This window comes from Alligator sinensis, unplaced genomic scaffold, assembly GCF_000455745.1.
Source record: "Alligator sinensis unplaced genomic scaffold, ASM45574v1 scaffold857_2, whole genome shotgun sequence".
NCBI lineage: Eukaryota > Metazoa > Chordata > Crocodylia > Alligatoridae > Alligator > Alligator sinensis.
The window spans coordinates 687,967-708,411 of record NW_005842261.1 but is presented as its reverse complement, the minus strand read 5'-3'; the positions used below and the strand labels follow the sequence as shown (position 1 = coordinate 708,411).

Below are 20,445 nucleotides of genomic sequence, written 5' to 3'. Positions count from 1 at the left end.
TTGTTTAACTCTGAGTTCATCCCCGCAGCCTCTTGGCTCCGCAGACAGGCCTACTGTCACGTCTGCAGTATTGCTCATAAGCACCCTTTGGCCCAACTCCGCCTCTGCAAAAATCTTCTGCTGCATCACCTCCTCTTCCCGGGACTAACCTCGCTCTCTGTACGACAGCATCTGACCCCACTCTTCCAGGCCCCATGCAGGAAGTTGCTACCTACTTGCTCCAGACGCACAAAAAAGTGAGCACGTGCCCATCTTTGTTCTAACTCGCCCTCCCTGTCATTTTCAGCATCCCGTTCAAAAGCCCACCACAGATTTGCTCCAACTAACAAAATTTGGATGAGATTTTTCATCTCTACTCTGACCTCTGCTGGCCAAGTAAAAAAGGCAAAGTGACCAAAAGGGCCTCTAAATGCACCAGGGAAGACTTTTTCCGCCTGCATGAACTAAAGGGAGAGAGACAGCCTACGGATGCCTAGTGGAGCAATTCATCAAGCAGAGATAAACTAACTTTTCAATGCTCTCCCTTCCAAAGATGCCCTTTAAGGCCTACAAGTAGAGGCAGGGACAGAGGGAGCTGCATTGCTCCCAAAACTGATAGGCATGGGCTGTCTATTAACTTAGCTCTTGGAACAGCCTAGACCGGGGGTGGTAGAACGATGGCTTCAACCCAATTAGCTTTTCCTCCCCTAGAGATGCAGTGTGAAATGTCTCACTTGTCTCTGTTTCACTTCAATTTAACTTGCACTGGCCTTCTTAGTTTTCCTCCTGGTTACTTAGCAGCCGTGACTTTCTACTGGGGGAAACAGACTTCCGTCTCCTGCTTCGCTGACTTTCCATCCCATTTCTTACATCCTTTGCAAATACTGCTAAATGACTTACTCCCTAACTAGCTTTTTTACGTTCCTGTCTCCCTGCATTGTTTAGCTCTACTGTATTTTGAAACATCTGTTCATGTAAGCAACACTATAAAAACTACAGCCATGCTGCATTTTGAATGTCCTATTCCTGAGGACTACAGATCAGAAGCTCTACGGTTTTGCTGGACTGTCTGTGATCTACAGAGTCCTTCCTCTTTAGTAGTCCAGAATAAAAACCAGTGAGTACCAAGCAGTGTGTTCACAGGCCTACAGGAGTATGCTTAGATCACACTGCAGAATAAAAGGTTTTAAGAGTCACTGGCTATGTCTACACATCACCTTTTGGAAGTAGTAAAGCACAGCACAGAATGGGAGGTTACTGCGCCATACGTATGGCACATGGGTAGACTTCCCCGCTACGTCGCTGTAGCAGCACACTACACCCGAGGAGCGTGCCACTATGGCAACATAGCTGGCGATCATGCGTAAGCACATGCGATCACTATGTCACCGTAGCGCACCGTACAGCGATGCAGCGCATCGCTACATCGCCGTAGGGCAACGTGTAGATGTGCCCACTATGTTTCATTTGGTAGCAACTCCAGGTCCTGTTTTAGACTACAAAGGAGTTAGGCAGCTACATAAGCCCCTGAAAGATTGAGCTCCCATTCCAGATGTGCCCCTAAGTTCATTACAATGAATAAGGCCTTGTCCATTTTATGTCTTGCACAGGTCCAGGTCCAATGCCAGAATTTAACAAATAAGGAACAGTAATAAAAGTCCAGCTCAGCTCATCATCATTCAAGCTCTCTATTCCTCTCCCTCACCTCCTTCCCCTCTATGTTGTACTCCAAATGCTGGAGAATCCTGACTGAAAGGTTAGGTTTTCCCTGCCTTACAAAGTATTCCACTAGGCAGCAGTAGAGGAGCTTGCACGTTACACATTATAATAAGGCGGAGGATAAAAATACATTCAAAACTGTGATTTTTTAAAAATAATAATAAATCAAGAAATTGTGAGCAGCGGACTCCTGCTATAACACAAGCCTCCAGCTTTGCAGGCTCTTACTCATTCCAAACAGGAAAGAACTTTCTTAAGTTATACTCACAAGTGCAAGCTAATTTACTGAATGCCTCAGAATAGCAAAAGCAACTGTTGTGAACATCTCACTTCCCTCTGGTGTGAAATGCTGCCCTTTTGCTCAACATGAGAAGGCATGGGTGGGGACTGTTCTTACTTCAAGCTCTCACAAAGCCTCTTCATTCCTGGACGTTGCTTTAGAGTCAAAAACGTTTAAGAAACATGCAAAACTTCTCTTTCACTTCCTAACTTTCTGGCCCAAACCGGTACAGATGGCAAGTCATTAGCATCTCTGATGTCTGCTGGGTGACTTGCGTGATATATGTTCAATGGTGTCAGTTCAGTTCCCAGAAGGCAAGCGTTCACAGCACAAAAATAACCCTGGCCAAACCAGCAGGCTCAGCAGAGACCAGCGATTGAATGGTCCCTAGAGGCTATCTAACGTTTCAATCAATCCCTTCAGGTCATAGTTTAGGAGACCCTTTAGGGCAGCACACAGGAAAGTTGAAAGAGCTGCTACTGGAGATATTCTGCTCTGTATTGATAGGATTTCAACCTGAGATGCTGCCTGATCGAATCGTTTCATTAACTGCACAAACACTTTAGGAAACAATGCAGATAAAAAGCTCCTCTGCACTGTGCTGGAAGCCCCAGACATCAAATGAGGTCTGATCCTGCAAGCTAAAAAGCACTCTCATTAGGTGCTAGGTGCTTTCAACTCTTACCGACTCTACTGGGAACGGAGAGTGCTCAGCACTACACAGGATAGAGCCCAAGGGCAACTATTCTCCACAGTTAACATTTCCAAATTCAAGACTTTCCGTCTTCTGTTCACTGTGAAGCCCCAGCGCTGTGCTACTGACCAGTCACACCCTCCATCGGACTCTGCTGCAGATGGGAGCCGCCCTACAGGAATCAATCAGTCCTGCTTTGGGTGGAGGGGAAGAATTTGGTTGCAAATTTTCTCTTTTTTTTTTTGGTGAGGGGAATTGAAGGATTTTTTTTTTGTTTTTTACAATATTGTGTGGTATAGCAAAGTTTTTACATCTTGGCTTTTTTTTTTTTTTTTTAAACGGTGCCTTATTTGGTAGGAAATGAAGATATCGAAAAAGAAAACAAACATTTGCAAAACCACGTAATATTGTAAAACAAAAAAAGACGGGACTTACCTGAGCCCCCTACAGGGCACACGGCTCTGCAGCGGAGATCGGTGGTGGGTGTGACATCGCCAGCATAGTGCATGCTGGGGCATCGCACAGAGAGGCCGCCAGCGAGTCTGGGCTTTGCGGAACTTGAAAAGGAAAACAAAAGCTAAGTCAATGAGATGCCAGATGCCTTTTTTCCCCTGCTGCTGCTATTTGGGACATTCAGCGCGAGTCCGGGATTTTCTGGAGTTTGGCTCTTGGAGACAGGAAACCTGGATTCCACGCGTTCATCTGTGACACTGACATCATCGGTTAGGCACAAATTTGCAAACCTATGTGCATAATTATTAGCCATTCAACTACACAGAGACATCTGCCCGTAATAGCCTGATTATCATAGGACTCAACAGGGATCCCGCTCCTCTGAAAACCTGGCTGTTTATTTTTAGGTATCTGATCATAGTTCTAGGGACCTAACCATAGGCCTCCAACTTTGAAAAATCTTGGTTTGAATCTCTCTCTGTTTCACTTCCCCCCTCTATAAAACAGCAAAAAGGATGCCGAACCCCCTGGGAGAAGTGCACGTGAAAAGTCCTGCATGGTAAACACCATTTAACATGCACGAACACGGCAACGGCTAATTTCTACATTTCTTCATGTTCTGCAGGACAGAATCATTTAGAGTTTTGACTGCCAGGTTATACTGAACTCATGCACCACTGTCCCTCACGTTAAACTGAAATGCAAATACTCCAAAAATTCAACCAAAAATCGAAAAAAAAAAGAGAGAGATGTAAAAGTGATGGTTCATAAAGCTGAGTATACACACAAATGCATTTTTCCCCTGTGATACACTCTGGGACATAGAGCAAAGACTGTTTTATTGTTGTAAGGTGTTTCTGGGAAGTTTCCTTTAACAAAAAGACTCCCTTTCTCTGATGCATATTTCTACAGCAGAGCATGGTTTGCTTTAAGACCCATCTCTAGCAATCAGATCAGCACATGCAGACCTTAATGCCCACAGGGACACTGACTCCACAGGCCTCTTTCCACATGGATCCAACTGCAGGACTGGGGCCTTATTTTGCAGAACCCAACATCCATGGATCTGTATAGATCTCAGTGCTTGTTAAAAGGTGACACCAATTTGAACTGCCTTTGTCCTTTTCTTTCTTTTTTGTTTTTATATGTTCAATATTCCCTCATCTCATCTTTTTTGTTTTTTCCTTACCTCATCTTTTATATTAAATCGCGACGGCTCTTGTCTGCTTCGGTTTGACCTCCTAACCCCATAAACATCAGGATATTCTTCCCACATCTGCAAAATAAACAGACCATCAGAAGGCCTGCTTCACCCCAATTATAGCTATTATTTTTGAGAGGTTTGATAATGAATTTCTGATCAACTGATATGAAACCAGGAGGGGCCATCAGGGGCAAGGGTCAGTTAGATAAGTTCTGGAAACTTGTAAAACAAAACTGAAAGCATCAATGCGGGGGAAGGAAGGGTTGTTTGGGTTATCCTGGGGATTTTTTAGCTCTTTGCCAATCACTGTTTTGTAACTATGTTTTAATGGGAGGTTCTGCTGAGCCATCTGAACTGAGATGTCTTTCCTCCAAGTTACTTCAAAAAGCCTTCTGCAGGAGAACAGGTTTTAGAAGGACCAGGCACTCCAGGTAATCCTGCAGGAACAGAGGAGGAAAATCCTTCCATTTTGCAAAAAGCAAAACAGAAGAAATCTCTCTAACCTTATCCCCTCCTCCCACCCTTATTTCTACCTTAAGGAAAATTTCCCAGGCTAGCTACATCCTCCCACCCCATTCCCAGAAACATGTGAGTCACCAGCAACCAAAACAAAAAAAAGCTACCCAAGATAGCTGTGAGGTTTGTATTCTGATCTGGATACTAACTGGATCTTATGGGGTCCTGGGAGCAGTAAAGCCAGGAAGTGTATCCACTCCTGCTGATGTAGGATAATAGAAAGCAGCTGGATTTCTGTTTGCCTTAATCAGAGCAGGTGAACTTCGTTACTTCAAGAGCTCATCACTGCAAGAGTACTGGCTTGCCCCAGAGACCAATCTGAAACTGGTAATTGGGTTTGTAAACAGTAAATGGCATGATTCGTTTTAAACATGGTCCATCATGATTGCTAACAGGGTTTTGCCCTTGTCATAAGGTTAGTTTGCAGATTTTGCTATGTAGATGGGGGTCTCTTAAAAATGCCTGCATAACAACATGGGCCAGTCCTTCCTCCTAGCATCCTGTGAGAGGACACTGCATAAATCATTGCCCCGCTTACTGTGGATGCTGCATAGTGCATGTACTTCTAAGTCCTGCTGTCTCCCGATGAAGTAAGACGGTGTGGCTGCTTAGTAGCTGCTAAATGCATGGTCGTGAATGTGGTTAAGCAGCACAAGTATGAATGTGCTGACACTGATTATTGGTAAAAGTTGTGTCCTAAAAACGAAGTTTGTGGCAAACAAGTAAAAAAAGTGTTTTGGAAACTGTTTATGGAAATATGACTTGTATTTTATACAGACAGGGGGAGAAAAAAGACAAGAACTACTAGCCTGGAAGGAGATGTTTGCACGGCTGTGTTGGGGATGTGGGACACCAATATCAGTGAAACAAGCTACTTAGATGTTCCTGCATGAGTCTGTATTGGTTACCTCTTACTTCTCCCATTTGATTTTTTATCACTTTTCAGTGATACTCATCTCTATAGCAATATGCAGGAAAAGGAAGCTTAAAAACACTGGAAGCAGTAAAACCAGGAACTGTATCCACTCCTGCTGATGTGGATCAGCACTTTTACACTGCTGCAAAAGTGGTAGCTAGGATTCAGGCATGTGCTGCACCCTACCAGCATTGGCTGGTACATTTACATGGGGATATGATGTGACCCAAGAAGAGATTAGATTCCACTGAATATACTTAGGAATAAAAGGCTGGCTAAAGATGTCTTTTGTTAATCATAGAGGTCCATTCAAAGGGATTACCTTTCCACCTTTTAAATAGTGAAAGAGCAAGTTCTGTGACCCCCTTTTCTTTTTGATGCAAGTCCGATCGTGGGGGCTTGGACCTCACTGTCATATACATGCATGATGTGGTAATTCATTATACTGCAGGGCTTTTAAGGGATTTGCCTGCTTGTAACAGCTACAAACAACTAAGCAGAAAGCAAACCTCCCCCACCTACATGAAACAAGGCACTAATAGACTCTGCACACCCACACTTAACTGCCTGGCCTAAGCGTATTTGCATCTGGGCTTTCAGGGGCAGCGGGCTCACTTTCCAACCTTGCCTGGTTCATGCTATATAAAATCCTGGCCATGGATGTGTTTCAGTGTTTACCTCCCAACCTTATGCTGCCAAGAGCTCATAGTGGAAGAAGGGACAACTTCCTTTGGTCCCCACTAAACAACAATAAAACAGAAAGTGTAGTTTTGTGTTACTGTTACCACCTTACACATGCACCCTTCCTTGCCCCCCTGAACACTAAGATTTAAGCTGGCACCGTAATGGTTTACAAGGGTTTGAATTTCTGTAGTGAACCACCAGAATGCTCTTTCTCTCCCTGCAGACATCTGAAGAGTTTAGGCTTTAAACATTGTTCTTCCCTGAAGCCTGGCAAACAAAGTAGCTTTTTCCAAAAAAGAGACTTGCACGGATATATTGGTCATGGCCAAACAAACATTTCAGGGAGATAAGAGGGAGTGGGGAATTATCACACTTCAGCTCCCATGCAGTGAACGGCTGGTGTGCATGCTTTCACCCTGCCACAAGTGAAAGCTACACTGTGGTAGTTACCTCTCAGTGAAAGAGGGCTGAGCTTACAGTGATTTTTGCTTCCACTTACCATGGGGGAAGAGCAGACACACAAGGCAGTCAGCACTGAACAGCATTTTTTGATCGTCTGGCCACACCCCTTGTGTTTTGACTTTGCAATCTAGAATTGCAAACACTAATGGAAATGATGACAATCACACACCAGGAAAACAAAGACTGCCTAATCTGACCTGAGCGTTTTTGTTAGTTTGCTATCTTTCCTGGGTTCCCACTGCTAAACAGAAACCCAGCCTCATCTTTCTCAGCCCACTCCCCACCATGCTTTTACTATTCAGGCTGCAAAAAAAAAAAAAAAAAAAAAGCGAACTGCTTTAAAAATAGTAACCTAGATAAATCCGGTAGTCTTAGTTGTTTCTGTACAAGGGGAAAGCTCTTGACCTGGAAAATGTAATGCCAGGGAGCAGAAACATCAGCAAGTGCAATTCCCTGCCTTTCCCATGCTGTTAAATGGAAGAGTGATCACAGTGAGATAGGAGAGACATTTTGAAGGGAGGGCCATCGTAGGGGAAAAAATAAAAAAGGTTGAGAACCATTTCTCAACAGGAATCAGGCAGTAAAAAAAAATCCACTTCTTTTTTGAGGCACACAACTGATGGAGCTAAATCTCTCTGATAGTATGCAGCGCCCTTGACTACTAGCTCCAGGTTTTCATCTTTGGGCATTTTCCACTATGAAACATTACTACTTTTACCATCCTGAAGGTGAGCAGGGGCTTGGCAAAGCCTTTCTCATGTCTGCCTCTCTCTCATGTCAGTCAATCCTGACATTATTCCTCTCCCAGAGCATACATCTCAAGCTGTCAGGCTGGCACAGGCTGCCTGACTGACAAGGTACTCAAGGAAGCTAACTGCAAAAAGGGCTGGTATTTTGGGTTTAGAAAGCTGGCAGACACGGAGTCAACCACGGTTTTGCTAGCACGCCGCTTTGTGTCTTGCATTCAGAGCAGAGGGGTTGACAGCGCGTGGCAATACGTAGCTCCTTAACGTGATGGGGATGATACCTTTTTCACATCTGCTATCCTTTCCTTCTTGGAGGCTGGCTTTTCCTTGGCTTCAGGCGGGGTCTGCTGGGATTTTGAGCCCGTCGACTCGCTTTCGGACTCGGACTGGCTCTCGGAGGACTCCGAACTGCTGTTCGAATCACTGCCATGCTCACTGCCCTGCTCACTGCCCTGCTCACTTTCAGACTGGCTTGCAGAGTCGGAGCCAGAGGCCTCTTCAGATGCCGAGTGACTAATGGTAAAGACAGAAGAAATGAAAATGTATTTCTCTTAAGTTCTTTAGTTTCAACAATGGCTGAATAAACCTGAATCGCATCCATCGCGCAATCCGTCTGTTTTCAGAGGCCTCCCTGGAGGTGTCAACTCACACCGGAGACTAACAACGACACAATGCACTGTCACGCCTGTGCAGATACCATTCTTGCCCAGTGGAGGAAGCGTGTTTGGTACAAGAGGGAAGGGACGGGCTTCCTTGCACGCTCCTGTCCCTCCCTCTGCTCAGCTAAAGCAGCAAGGAAGCACACTCTTGAGAAGACTTGATCGGTTCAGAGCACGAGGGAGCATCGCACGTGATAGGGACGTGCCACAGGTTACACTGCTGAATTAGAGAGGATGGTGACCCATAGATTTGGCCTGGAACGCCATTCATCTCCCATGTGGCAGCGAGTAAGGTTCACGTGACATAAGACCAGTAGGCTAGTATGTTGTCAGAAAGGGGCCAGCACTAGCTGCGTTAATGGTAAATTTTCCAGACAAGTTAAAAAAAAAAAACAACAATGGAAAGGGGTTTCTACATGAGTATCTGAAATGGTTAACCCTCCTGGGATTTTATTTATTTTGTAGGGCACATAAGTATCTCTTCTTTTTCAGTCTAAATAAGGATATTTGGTTTAAAAAAGTAAATTGCTGTAACAACAAACACACTGAAGTAATTCACCTGCTTCTATACTCAGAGGCTTCCAGGTTTTTGATGTACAAAAAGGAATGGTCCTTTAAGCACAGATATACCAAGAGTTTTATGCACACCTATATCACTGCATTGTGGGGGTTCTCCAAATTAAAATGGTGAGGCCACGCTATTTTAAAAACCCAACAATTCTTGGCAACCAAAGGTTTGCACCGCACGGCCCGTCTCTTTCAAAGAGATGCACCATGCTGCTTTTCTTTCCATTTCTCCAGGCTCTCTCACCTCCAAAAAAATCAAATGGGAGACCTACCACCCAACTAGAGAGGAAGGAAAACTGGTTACACCAGGTGACACAAAACAAGGACTGAAGGGGGAGTTACCAACCCTAGTAAGACTATCTGCACCAACACCAAACCAGAAAGAGAAATAATATGAAAGAAAATGAGACCAAAAACTCTTTTTTGTCCTTCATTTATTCAAAGTCTAGTGAAATGAGGTTCTGTTCTGCAACTATGTGCTCTCATAATCAATATTTTTATTTTTATTTTGTTTTTCAAAAATAAATAAATAAATTGCAGGAAAGTACAGAAAAGCAGAGCATGTAGATTCATAAGGGACCTTTCTAATGTTTCCCCTTCTACAAAATTATAAAAAGCATTAGGTTTTTTATTACAGGTTTGGTTGGTTCAAGAAAATTCAATACATTAAAAAAAAACCCAAAAAGAGTAAAAGCGGGATCAACAGATAACATATACACATCATTCAATATACAGTATGCATTGAAGAGATACAGTAAATTAAAACCTGTAACACTTTCATGTGTTAATAGAAGGGAGTTAACCACAGAGGTAAGAATGGGAGGGGGGGTTGGGTTCTTATGAGCTCATGTAAAAATAAAAAATCCTTTCTCCAGGGCCTACTAAGACTATATCCTCAGCTCTTAATGAAGACATCTCCGTCGCTCCCTGAGTAAATCATCATCCCTAAAGCATGCAACTGCTTTTTCTCAGAGATCTGGCAGAGGGCAGCAGTGAAGCACTGCATGAAAAATTGATCCAGAAATTCCTCCAGTGCCGGGCACTCAGCCAGGCTTCCAGACGCCATTTCAGAGCACTTTTTTCTCCCACCATCTTATGATTTCACTGCTCTTGTGGCTTCTGGTTTGCTGTATAGTCCTAAAATGGAGGAACTTGAAATGTGAAGGGAGGGAAAAAAAAGTAGCCGTCAGTGAAAATTTCAACTCTACATACAGCAATGGAAACGCAGTCTTCTACGTCAAGGTGAATGATCACTGATGCCTGCTCTCTTTTCACTGCTTCAGTCAGGTTTTAAAAGGGGAAGGGGTATTCGATATTCTTTTTTTCCCTTCTCTCTCTTAGGAACTGGAAAATCAAATCAAATCATAGTTTTCCAGGCCTCTCCATCAGCCATACTGCCTTTGCCATAGACCCAGAGCATGCAAAACAAAACTGCTGCTGAGTGAGAAAGCTATGAGCGTCAGTTGAAATAAAGTTATGCTCCCCCAAACCTTTGAATACCACCATGGTAAATTGAATACCACCCCTGGTATGCTCCCCCAAAACTTTGAATACCGCCTCTCATTTTCCATCATTGCAAGCGCCTTGTCCTTATCATCCAGGCTCTTCACAGGTCTGTCCTTCACTATATAACAGACCAGGTTCTTCTGCATTTCCCTCCATGCCAGCCTCATTTCCCCACCTTGCTGCACTTCTCTAACTCCCCTTGCCCCTTCTCTTACACATGGAAAGGTCCTCACCGATTTTGTCCAAAACATTTTTCCTCTCCTCTTCCAAATCCTGACTCTGGACCACTTAGCTCAACAATTCCGTTTGATCAGAGCTCATTGTAAGCTGTCTCACACACAAGCAGGTATATTTTATGGGAAACGTCCCCAGCGTACTGCCATAGTGCTCCCGGGGAGTTGTATTTCAGATGCACCATCCCGTTCTCTAATGGCTCGATGTGGCTGGACTACATGGCCAGGCATTCCCGTGAACTGCCTACATCAGGATCCATGCAGTTTGCCCACCGAGCTCAGGCTTTCAGGAATAATGGTGACCTGAGCTACCCAAACCACAACTCCCATGAGGCCAAGTCCTAATATTCCCAGACTGAGATCTTTTGGATTCCAACAGAAATATTTTGGAAGGTATGAAAAATCAAACTCTTTCTGATTAAGGCCAAAAAACTAACCAGCTCATACTGGTATTACACAACAGGTATTTATTTAAAAACAAAACAAAACAGAACTGATTTTAAGTCTTCTCTTTCTCACTGCCCGCTGTCTGTTATATTTCTCAAATCTTCTGGGGTAGGAATGCCATCTCCATACTTACTTACTAACATTTCCTTTTCTTTGTATTTTAATGCTTGTATTTTAATACATAGAAAGCTATTAAAAAAAAAAAAGTTAATTGCAGAAAGTGGATCCTTTCTAACCATCTCAGAGACAACCAGGAAGTTCCAATTCCCTTAATAAAGTGTGAAGGATTAGTCAAATTGCGTGTCCTGTTAGTCCTGGGAGCTGTAGTACATAATTGGAGATTAAACTTCCTTCTTCTAGTGTCTATTTTTGGGAGATGATCTTTTGGGATACTAAATAAGGGACATCACAGCATGGCTTCTTTCAATTAGGCTATTAGCTAATATATCTGAAAATCAGTTCCCAGTCCAACACCCACCAAAGGCCAACCTGCTTTTAACTTAGGTGGGAGTTCAGTTGGACCTTTTATGGCAACCAATTTTACAGTGGGGTGCCTGTGTACAAATTTAGCTTCACCAAGACTCAGCAACGGTGGTAGTTCAGGCTGTGACTTTATGAGAATAATGTTTCTGATCTCATTAAATTCATCCCTTACTAAAGAGGAGGAAGAAATCATCCTCCCAAGAAGCCTAACAGCAGAGCTAGATTCCAGTTGTGTCAGCTTTCCACAACCATGATTCTTAAGTTTGCCAAAAAAACCCACCCCAAAAAAACAAACAAACAAAAAAGTATCAGGGCCTACATCTTAAGTCAGCGCTGCAGCATTTCACCCTTGGGCGATGCAACTGGATTTTGCATAGGCTTTTAATGCCCCACAACATACTATCTTAAGTGTAAGATAGACACTTAACTGGAGAGAAAAGTTAGGGGCGTGTTTTGAGGAAATGCAGTCTGTAAAGCAAAAAGCTACAGGAAGACTATTTCAAATATTAATAAACTGCAAGGGTTCTTGTGCCAGTAGTGGTAGGATTCTGCCTGACACTCAAATTTGGCATTTTATGTGGAGGGCAGAATAGTACTCTTATCCCAAGATCTGACCACAAACCAACCACCTCCCACTGGAAACACCATTTGAAGTATACTGAGCAGATGAGTGCTCTGCTAGGCTCCTCCAGGCCAGGGCCCATGCACCAGGGTTCAATATCCTGCAGCCTGGGTTTCTAAAATCATGTAATATCACAATCCATGTGTTTGGTGAAAATAAGCTCAAGATTTCACATTTGCAAAGAAAAGCTTCACAATGTGGTCCAACTGTAACCAATCCCTGTGCCCGAGCCTGCAAGCAGCCATTAAAGCCAGGACAGAAGCTTAGCTGAAGACCTGCCGACTGGAGCAGACAAGGTCTCTGCTGGCTTTGATGCTGCACTACATCTCCATGGAACTGTCCTGTCTCCTCCTCAGTGAGGAAGGGATAGCCCCTCGGTTTAATCTTTCCTCTCTGGCTTTTTGGATCCACAGGAGAGTTTTTGGGGTTCCCTCGAATACCTTCCATTTGTGACTGCACAAGAGCACACTCCTCACAAATCAGCAATCTTCTTAGCAATCACATGCTTTGGCCATCATTGGGCATCTGCATTAGCACTCATCTGAAGTGAGAGGCAGTGTGTTTCAGGCCTGGATCCCAGAACTGAATTGGGGGAGTTCACACGTTGCAGATTTTCTTTGCAATTCTAGAGGGCTAGAGGGCAACCTGAAAAACAGTGGTGGGTCACTGGCCTGGTTTGATTTGATTCAATCCACACCCTGCCTATGCATTTCTAATATGGGTACTACAGAACAATGTAAGGAAAAGAGAGGGGAAAAAAAGGAGGAATGCTCCTTTAGGCGATGTGAAGAAAGTGAACATGGTGCTTTCAATACAAATGCAGCAGCTCTGAGCTGGATCCAAAGTGGGCCACCATGGCTGTCACTGTTCAGCCATGCCTCCTAGTACTTTTAAATTTCAATAATGATTCTCCTCTGCATATCTCTGCCATTTACACTTCTGGCTTTCTGCTGTCCACGGGACATTTGCTTGCCCATCTGCAAACAGATGTGCAGAGGAGGAACCTATTTTAGCCATAAGGGTTGACCAAATTCAGGCTGCACCAGGCAACCTTATACAGTGCCCTACTGAATTAATGGCAGAAGTGGGATGTACTGCAGCTCCTTTAATCTTAGAGGTTCCCCTGAGCATCCCCCTGACCCAATTAGTGGAGGGGCCCTGCTTGCAGCTCACTTCTGATCGTCTGATTAAATCAGCTTTAGCTAAAACCGCCAAAAAGCCCGGCTGAAGCACCCAATTTTTACAGATGCTCTGAAGCCAGGATGAAGTAACGTCCTGCTGCTTCCAGTAAAGCATTTTTTTAAAGGTTTGCAAGCAGCCAGAAAGTAGGAGATGTAATGCATTGTGCTAGGGCCTTACCCAGCTATGTCACAGTCAAGGAATGCGGGGAATCAGAATTCCTGATTCTATTTTGAGCTCTGGAAGGAGTACAATTTGGTAGTTACAAACAGCAATGCTGAGCACATACACTTGGCACACTGAACCTGAAAAACTGGGTGAGTAAATGGATGAGACCAGTAGCTACCTAATTAGAGATAGTGATACAGTTTTAATCCCTGCTCATGACTTTATGCAACCCCTGAGGTACCATATCAGTAAGACGGGCACGTATAGTTTACCATCTTCTAAACCAGGAGCGGAAGATCTGCTCAGTGTTAAGGGTTGAGAAGTGGACAAAATTAACCAGCCAATGCAGAGAGCTCTTCTTAGGGGCTAGAAAAAATAAAACACTGTAGTACCTTCATCCCGTCTGCAGCTCTGCTTGCATCTGTGAGCATGCTTACTGCAACTACAACTGAGGAGTAGGGGACTAACAGCACACTTTGGCACAGATGGAATCTTAAAGGGATTTGCAAAAAGCAATGCAATTTTCAGAGGCTATAATTAGGCCAAATTCTGAACTGGTTTTCATGGACATAGCAGACAGCACCCTTTTTATGGCCACAGGAATTCTTCTTCCAAGAAGCCAGCCCCTTCGCCAAAGCAGAGGCTTTAGCACCCTTCCAAGAAAAACAGAAGAACTATTTTGCTTCAACCTCATTTTCAGGAAGTACTAATCCAGTTTTGCTGAAACTCCAAAAAAAAAAGCTCAGCATGGAGCAAGCAATGAAAATTTCAGGTTGAATGACTAACAACTGGTCAAGTCATAAGCAACCAATTATAGGAGGCTGAAACAGAAAGGGTTAGGTCAGGGCTTCCTAAACTGTGGCAAACATACCCCTGGGGGGTACACAAGACACATGGGGGGGGTACACATGGGAGAAATTATGTAATGGCAGATCTAATTTTCATTATAATAATTGGCATTTAAGTGGTTAAAATATAAAACACATACTGGCAGGGGTACAGGGGCAGCTGGTAAATCTGGAAGGAAGGAATAAGAAAAAGTTTGGAAACCTCTGGGTTAGGACCACCCGCTCTACCTATAAAGAAGTTGCATAAATTACTGTTTTTTTGTTTGAACGGCAGCCAGCACCATAGGGCTCTCTCCAATTACCCCTAATAGAGAACTGCATGGTCACTCACAACTGATACCCAATCTGTGCAAGCCCCTAATAGGTTTGCTCTAGTTTAACTTCAGGGGATGGACCCCTCACAGGAGTTATGCTTCCAAAAGACTTTTCCCAGCCCCTCAGGCCATAGGACCATACAGTATTCTGGCAAACACTGCCTCTTCTCCCCATGCAGTTCCTGGGATAAAACCAATGCATGAGCCTGCACTGCGCTAAACACACCGCTCACACCAGTGCACCTCTCTGAAGGAATTCCTTGCTTTGGAAAGCACGCTGGGATACTATGAAAGCCCTGTTCCTAACTCTGCTTTTCAATACATGGATACCACACACGTTTGCATAATAAAGGACATTCAAAATCAGAATAGTGGCTCCATTACTCTGATCCCCCCCGAGTCAATGGCTGCAAATGCAGGATGTTTGGTGGGAGGAGAAAAGACTCAATGTAGTTAACAAAGGGAGTCACAACTTGTCTGTTTGATTAAGGAGAATCACTGAGAAGCTGCAGAAACAGCCTCTTCCCAGTTCGCCCCTAGTTAAATGAGAGTGCACTTCTAGTTTTTAAGGCTTCCCAAGGGGGCAGAAGAGCCTCCTGCTGTCTGCAAGATTGCAGCATGGGGGGTGGAAGCATTATAGTCAACACTCACTTAAAAGTGGTCCTGCTCCCATAGCACCCACTGCTGAGAACCTTCTTTCTAATAACTGCACAGAATGGGATAAAAGGCATCTTGCTCAGTGTGTACACCCACTGGCTAACATGCATACTCTTCCCTGAGGCAAGAGCCAACAGAGTAGAGACTAATCCATACGTCACTTCATCATTTTAAACTACAGCTTCAGATGACTTTTGCCTTAACCATGTCACAGCACAGTCAGCATGAAACATAATGGCCAGCTCAAAAGAGATTCTGCATGGGATTGACTGCATGTTCATTGCAAATGTGATGCCAAATACTTTGAAGGAAAAGGTGATTCAGCACAGCCACAGCTATTCTAATGAAAACAGTTAACTTATTTTAATTAGTAACAAAAAGGGACCTTGTCTAAGCACCTGGGGTCTGGATCAAGCTTGCAAGTCTTAAGATAAGGCTGTATGAGAAACAGGGCACCCAAATATCGCTACCAAGATCTGGAATTAGAGTCCTCTTCCCATTCTTGATTAAACTTAAGTCAATCACTAGAAGTCCAGCAGCCAATGGTTTCTGATGAAAACTGGGCCTAATGTGGGATTGTATTTTAACCGATTTTTTTTTTTTTACAGGCAGTTTTGGCTGAAGGAATTAGGATTCTGCTCTATGAGCCTCATCCCCACCCCCAGACATCACAGGACATTCACAGCTCCCCACACAAGGATAGAGCTCTAAGGAAGTGGCAGATTCAGAATGAAGAGGCAGAACAAAAAAGATTAGCTGTTCTAGAAACTCGGTACTTTGTCTTTACAAGAGATTAGGAATGATGTTGGTCTATGCCTCCAAATAACACACACTGCAGCCCAAGCATTTGCAGCATAGTATTTTAAAGAGCTGGCTGAGAGGCAGCAGGCTGCCTCTCTGTAGTGGGGAAGACAGAATTGCTTCTGGGGGGTGTAAAGGACAGCACTTAGCAAGACACCTAAAAAAACCTTCTGTCCCAATAAAAAGCTTCACTTGAGAAGTTATTAGCACAGCAAGTTATTTCTCAGCTGAACCAAAACTTCATTTTGCTTCCAGGACAAAAATGAAGGGGCGGGGGGGGGAATAAAAATCTAAAAAGCTGCTCACTATTTCACTGACTCCTCCAATTTTGCACCTTATTCAGCAATTATCCCCCAAGAAGCAAAAGAAGTCAGAAGCATTGGAAACTGAAGTCCTAAACAGCATTGCTACAAAAAGAATACCGTTTCAAATTACTGTTTTTGAAAAATCTCCCCTACTCACTTGCTAGCTCCTTCAATATAAAGCCCCTCCTCCATACTCCAGGAAAATAAGATGTTGACAGAATGACAAATTTAGAAAAGCTTGAATGCAAAACTGCCATGGAAATCTTTTTTTTTTTTTTTTTTTTTTTTAAATAGTTAAACCCTTTTGCTATCACAACCAAGAACCCTTCACAGGACTCAGAGGCAATGACGAGCGTGTTATAAAATGCAGAGGAAGTGTTTTCAAGCATGTTTTAGTGCTAATCTTTTTTTTTTTTTTTTTTTTCTTCCTAAATATCCAGAATACTGTAATCAACATGAAGCAGCAGGCCAGGCATCCTTTGAGAGAGGGAACACAGTGCCAATAGTTTTATACTAAGAAGACAGCTTGTTTGCATCACCATGGAGGAAAAGGGTTTTGTTCAGTGGACTGGTAATTCAGAACAGAATCTTTTTTCTTTTGGCTTTTACTGCTCTCCTGAACTGATCTGCTGAGTACCCGAAACCTTCATCAGATGAGAATTCGTTGGTCTTTGAAACACACTTAGACCAGGATCCAAACACAACACACCTGAATTGGCAAGAACTGACAAATGTGTATATACTGCAACAGGAAGGTGAGATTTCAGCCTCTGTAGACAAACCCCAGCTAGCTTTAAGGCTAGCTAGCTGGATCCACAGCAGCACAGGCCTCATAATCCTGAGCACTTTTTAGTGCAAGTATTCCAGCCCTTGTTTTTAGCCAAATTAGCTAGCTGAAAAGCTAGGTGAGGTATAGCTAGGCATACTAAAATCAGCTCTGAATGCAGTGGGGAGGCAGGCTAAAGGCAATAGGTAGCCTGTCACCTTTACAAGCCATTTCAGTGGGAGCTGAGCTGAGGCTGAACTCTAAGGTGACTTTGATCCACCTCTTCAAAGGATTAGAGATTTTATTTCTCAGTTGTAAAAACCCTGTAACACCCAAAGCTCCCTTCAGCTTCAAGGCTGTAGCGATGGCTGCCTGGGCAGGCCTAACACAGGTGGAAACAGCCAAGTGTAAAGCCATACACAAACTCCAATGACTGTCTTAATGCTGCACTACCTATACAGCCAGGATTTTCCAGGGTGTTTTGTGCACAAAATCGGAGCCATTGTGAACCATGGGATTGCTTGTGCATCTTGCTAGGCATAGCAGGAGAACTAGAAAACTAGTGGAGGACAATTAGCATTACTCCTTGTACTCACTGTTAATCAGCAGGTGAGTGGCCAACACATTTTAATTTATAAATCCTAATTATGTCAATAAGTGTGGCTGAAAGCACTCCTAAATTTGGGTCAGAGATTGTGTGAGGGGTAGAAGGGTAATGCAGCATACAGGCAAGCACCTGGGTTAACTCTGAAGTGAAGGTATCACTGACAGTGATAATGAAAGCAGTTCCTACAGAATCAGATGCAGCTGATCTATTTATTCTCACTTTCCATAAAACTCAGGGTAAGTGTTCCAAGGAACTGCACAGCACCAATTTAAATCATTTAAAAATGGAGGGGGTTGTTCACTAAAGTTCAAACTGAACTTTCCAGTTAGTTTGCAAGATGTTATATTAAAAAAAACAAAAAACAAAAAACAAAAAAAAAAAACCCAACAACAAGAAAAAAGCATTCTGTATTTTCTTTGCTCACTGCTGGCTATGATCAAACAACAGGAAACAGTTTAAAATCTCTGAATCATGCATTTGTAATGAGATAAGTCACTTCCCGAAAAAGATGCCAGTGTGAAAAAGCAGCAGGAGCAAGACCACAAAAATTCTTTCATGTTCCAGGCAGGTTTCTTCATCATTCAATTCAATTCTTTGCATGTCACTTCCTTTGCCATGCCTTCACTTTTAAAAAAAGGAAAAAAGTTTCAGGCTACAATTATCAAAGGGTAAAAAAAGATATAAAAAAAATAAATAAATAAATAAAAACAACAAAAACACACATGCAAACATCTCTTCATGAGGTTATAAAGAACCAAGGAAAGCCCTGCTGCCAAATTTGGCACAAAAGCAGCACTCTTGTCACAAGGAAGTCAATTGTCCCTAGAGCACCAACATGAATTTGCAACCAGAAAGGACTACAAAGCACAAGTGAAAAAAGGATAAAAATAATTCCCTATTAAAGAAGGTAGACAGAATGGGGAAAAGCCAGGAGGAGAGACTTTTAAAAAGTAGGCTGAAAAAAATGCATAAGAAATCACCAGTCGTACAATATATTGAACTTGCAACGAGAAAAGCCTTTCTAAAAAAAAAAAAAAGAAAAGAAAAAAAACCCAAAACAAACCAAAAATGGAAAAATTCCCCCCAAAATACCCGTGTGAGTTTTTGGCTTCTGAAAATAACTGGCAGGGTTTCTATTAAAGAAGCGCACTGGTGACAAAGAGGAAGTGAAGGCAGGGCATGGGGAAGGCGGTGCCTGCAGGAGGGGGAGGCTCTGCCGGGTGACATCACTGGAGGCCGGGCTCTGCTTTCACAGAGGCGCCAGTGTTGACCCTCCTGTTACCAAGTGAGCTCCCAGCCAATCAGCTCGCGCAGCACAGACAAGATGGCCTTTGAACTCCCCACCAGCAACTTCCTGCTGTTTTTAGAGTGCACACAGTGCAATGCAGTATGTCTGTCAGCTCTGCGGCACAAAGGAACAGCCATTTTGTGACTGAACTGGACCTGCACCAAAATGCCAGGCGTTTCCTAATTTCTCTCCTTTTCCTCTGGGGTGCCTGGCTGCTTTCTGAAGCATCCCCCAGATTCAAAAATTAAAAAAAAAAAAAAGTACAGTCTCATTCCCATAGCCAGCAGAGAGGCTGCTTTTTCCACATCCCTTCCCCCCCCCCTCTTCACCAGACAAAAAAAAAAAAAATCCCTTTTCTATGAAACTGCATCTTCATAAAATGGCTGCCACAGAAACGCAGCCTGTTCTGCTCTGCAAGGCTGCAGCGCTCTGCAGCTCACTTCCACCCAATAAGCCCTGCTACGGCTCTAAAGCTTGCAAATCTGAGCAGAAAGCAGGCTTAACACTGACCCACTCCCAGCAAATATTGCCAAGTTGTGTTTTATGCTCTGCAGAAGTGCAAGCTGGAAAGACAGGCAACTGTTTGTGCGGCTCATGTATTCCAGAGACGCACAAACTGTCCTTTGCATTCACTAGGACTGAGAGAAAAGGATCAACCATAAAGAAAAGCCCCAGGATTTGAGGAAAGTTGCACATATGCAATCAATGCATCTTTGCCTCGCGTCACCCATTCTTTCCGCACAAAATTCCCACTCCCCGATTTACAGGTGTGCCTTATGTATCACAATTTGTGCTTCGGAGAGCAGCTTTTGAACATTAGGTGACATTAAGAATGTGTATCGTGTAGCTGCTACTCCTCACCGTGTCTTCCCTTAAAATAATAAATCTGGCATCTTCTGCCTGATTTGAAAAGGAGGTTTTGGTTTGGGTTTTTTGTTTTTTTAAAAAAAAAAAAAAAAAGGCAGAAGATGACAGCTTTTTTTATTTTTATTTTTTTAAATAGTACTACCATCAAAATTGTTCCAGTACTTAAGCTTCAGGTTATGGACAGGTGTTGGTATCTCTGCAACATGGTAGTTTTAGATTGGGTTTAGAAAGTTAAATGGAATCAGTGAACCCTAATAGTGATAGTTAAGCAAAGTGTGCTGGGTGTATAGTGACAGACAGGTGTTGCTATTCATCTCAAAGGCCCCAAGAATGATCTAAATGCAGACTCGTTCACACTTGGAAGCTGTTAAAGAGTTAAATTTCACATCATTTTCCCCTCAAGAATAATTTCTGTTTCAAGACAGCTCTCAGAGGAATGTATGCTGGCTTGGCATATGTTTTTTTGCTTTCCTAG

At 43.3% G+C, this 20,445-nt stretch overlaps 1 protein-coding gene across 13 annotated transcripts in view; it reads right to left on the bottom strand.

The window, feature by feature from the left end:
* CHD2 (chromodomain helicase DNA binding protein 2) overlaps nucleotides 1–20,445 on the bottom strand; it is a 74,028-nt gene that overhangs the window by 50,139 nt on the left and 3,444 nt on the right. For 7 of the 13 annotated variants that reach the window (XM_025208967.1, XM_025208956.1, XM_006027692.3 and 4 more), the window contains exons 3-4: nucleotides 7,935–8,166; nucleotides 4,315–4,401 (exon numbers count right to left, since the gene is read on the bottom strand). The exons of 2 other annotated variants lie outside the window; for them this stretch is intronic. In XM_025208967.1, the coding sequence (XP_025064752.1) occupies nucleotides 4,315–4,401; nucleotides 7,935–8,166 (319 nt within the window). Of the gene's footprint in view, nucleotides 1–3,107; nucleotides 3,230–4,314; nucleotides 4,402–7,934; nucleotides 8,167–20,445 lie in introns of those variants that run through there. 4 more of the 13 variants (XM_025208962.1, XM_025208964.1, XM_025208957.1 and 1 more) reach the window with 2 other exon arrangements.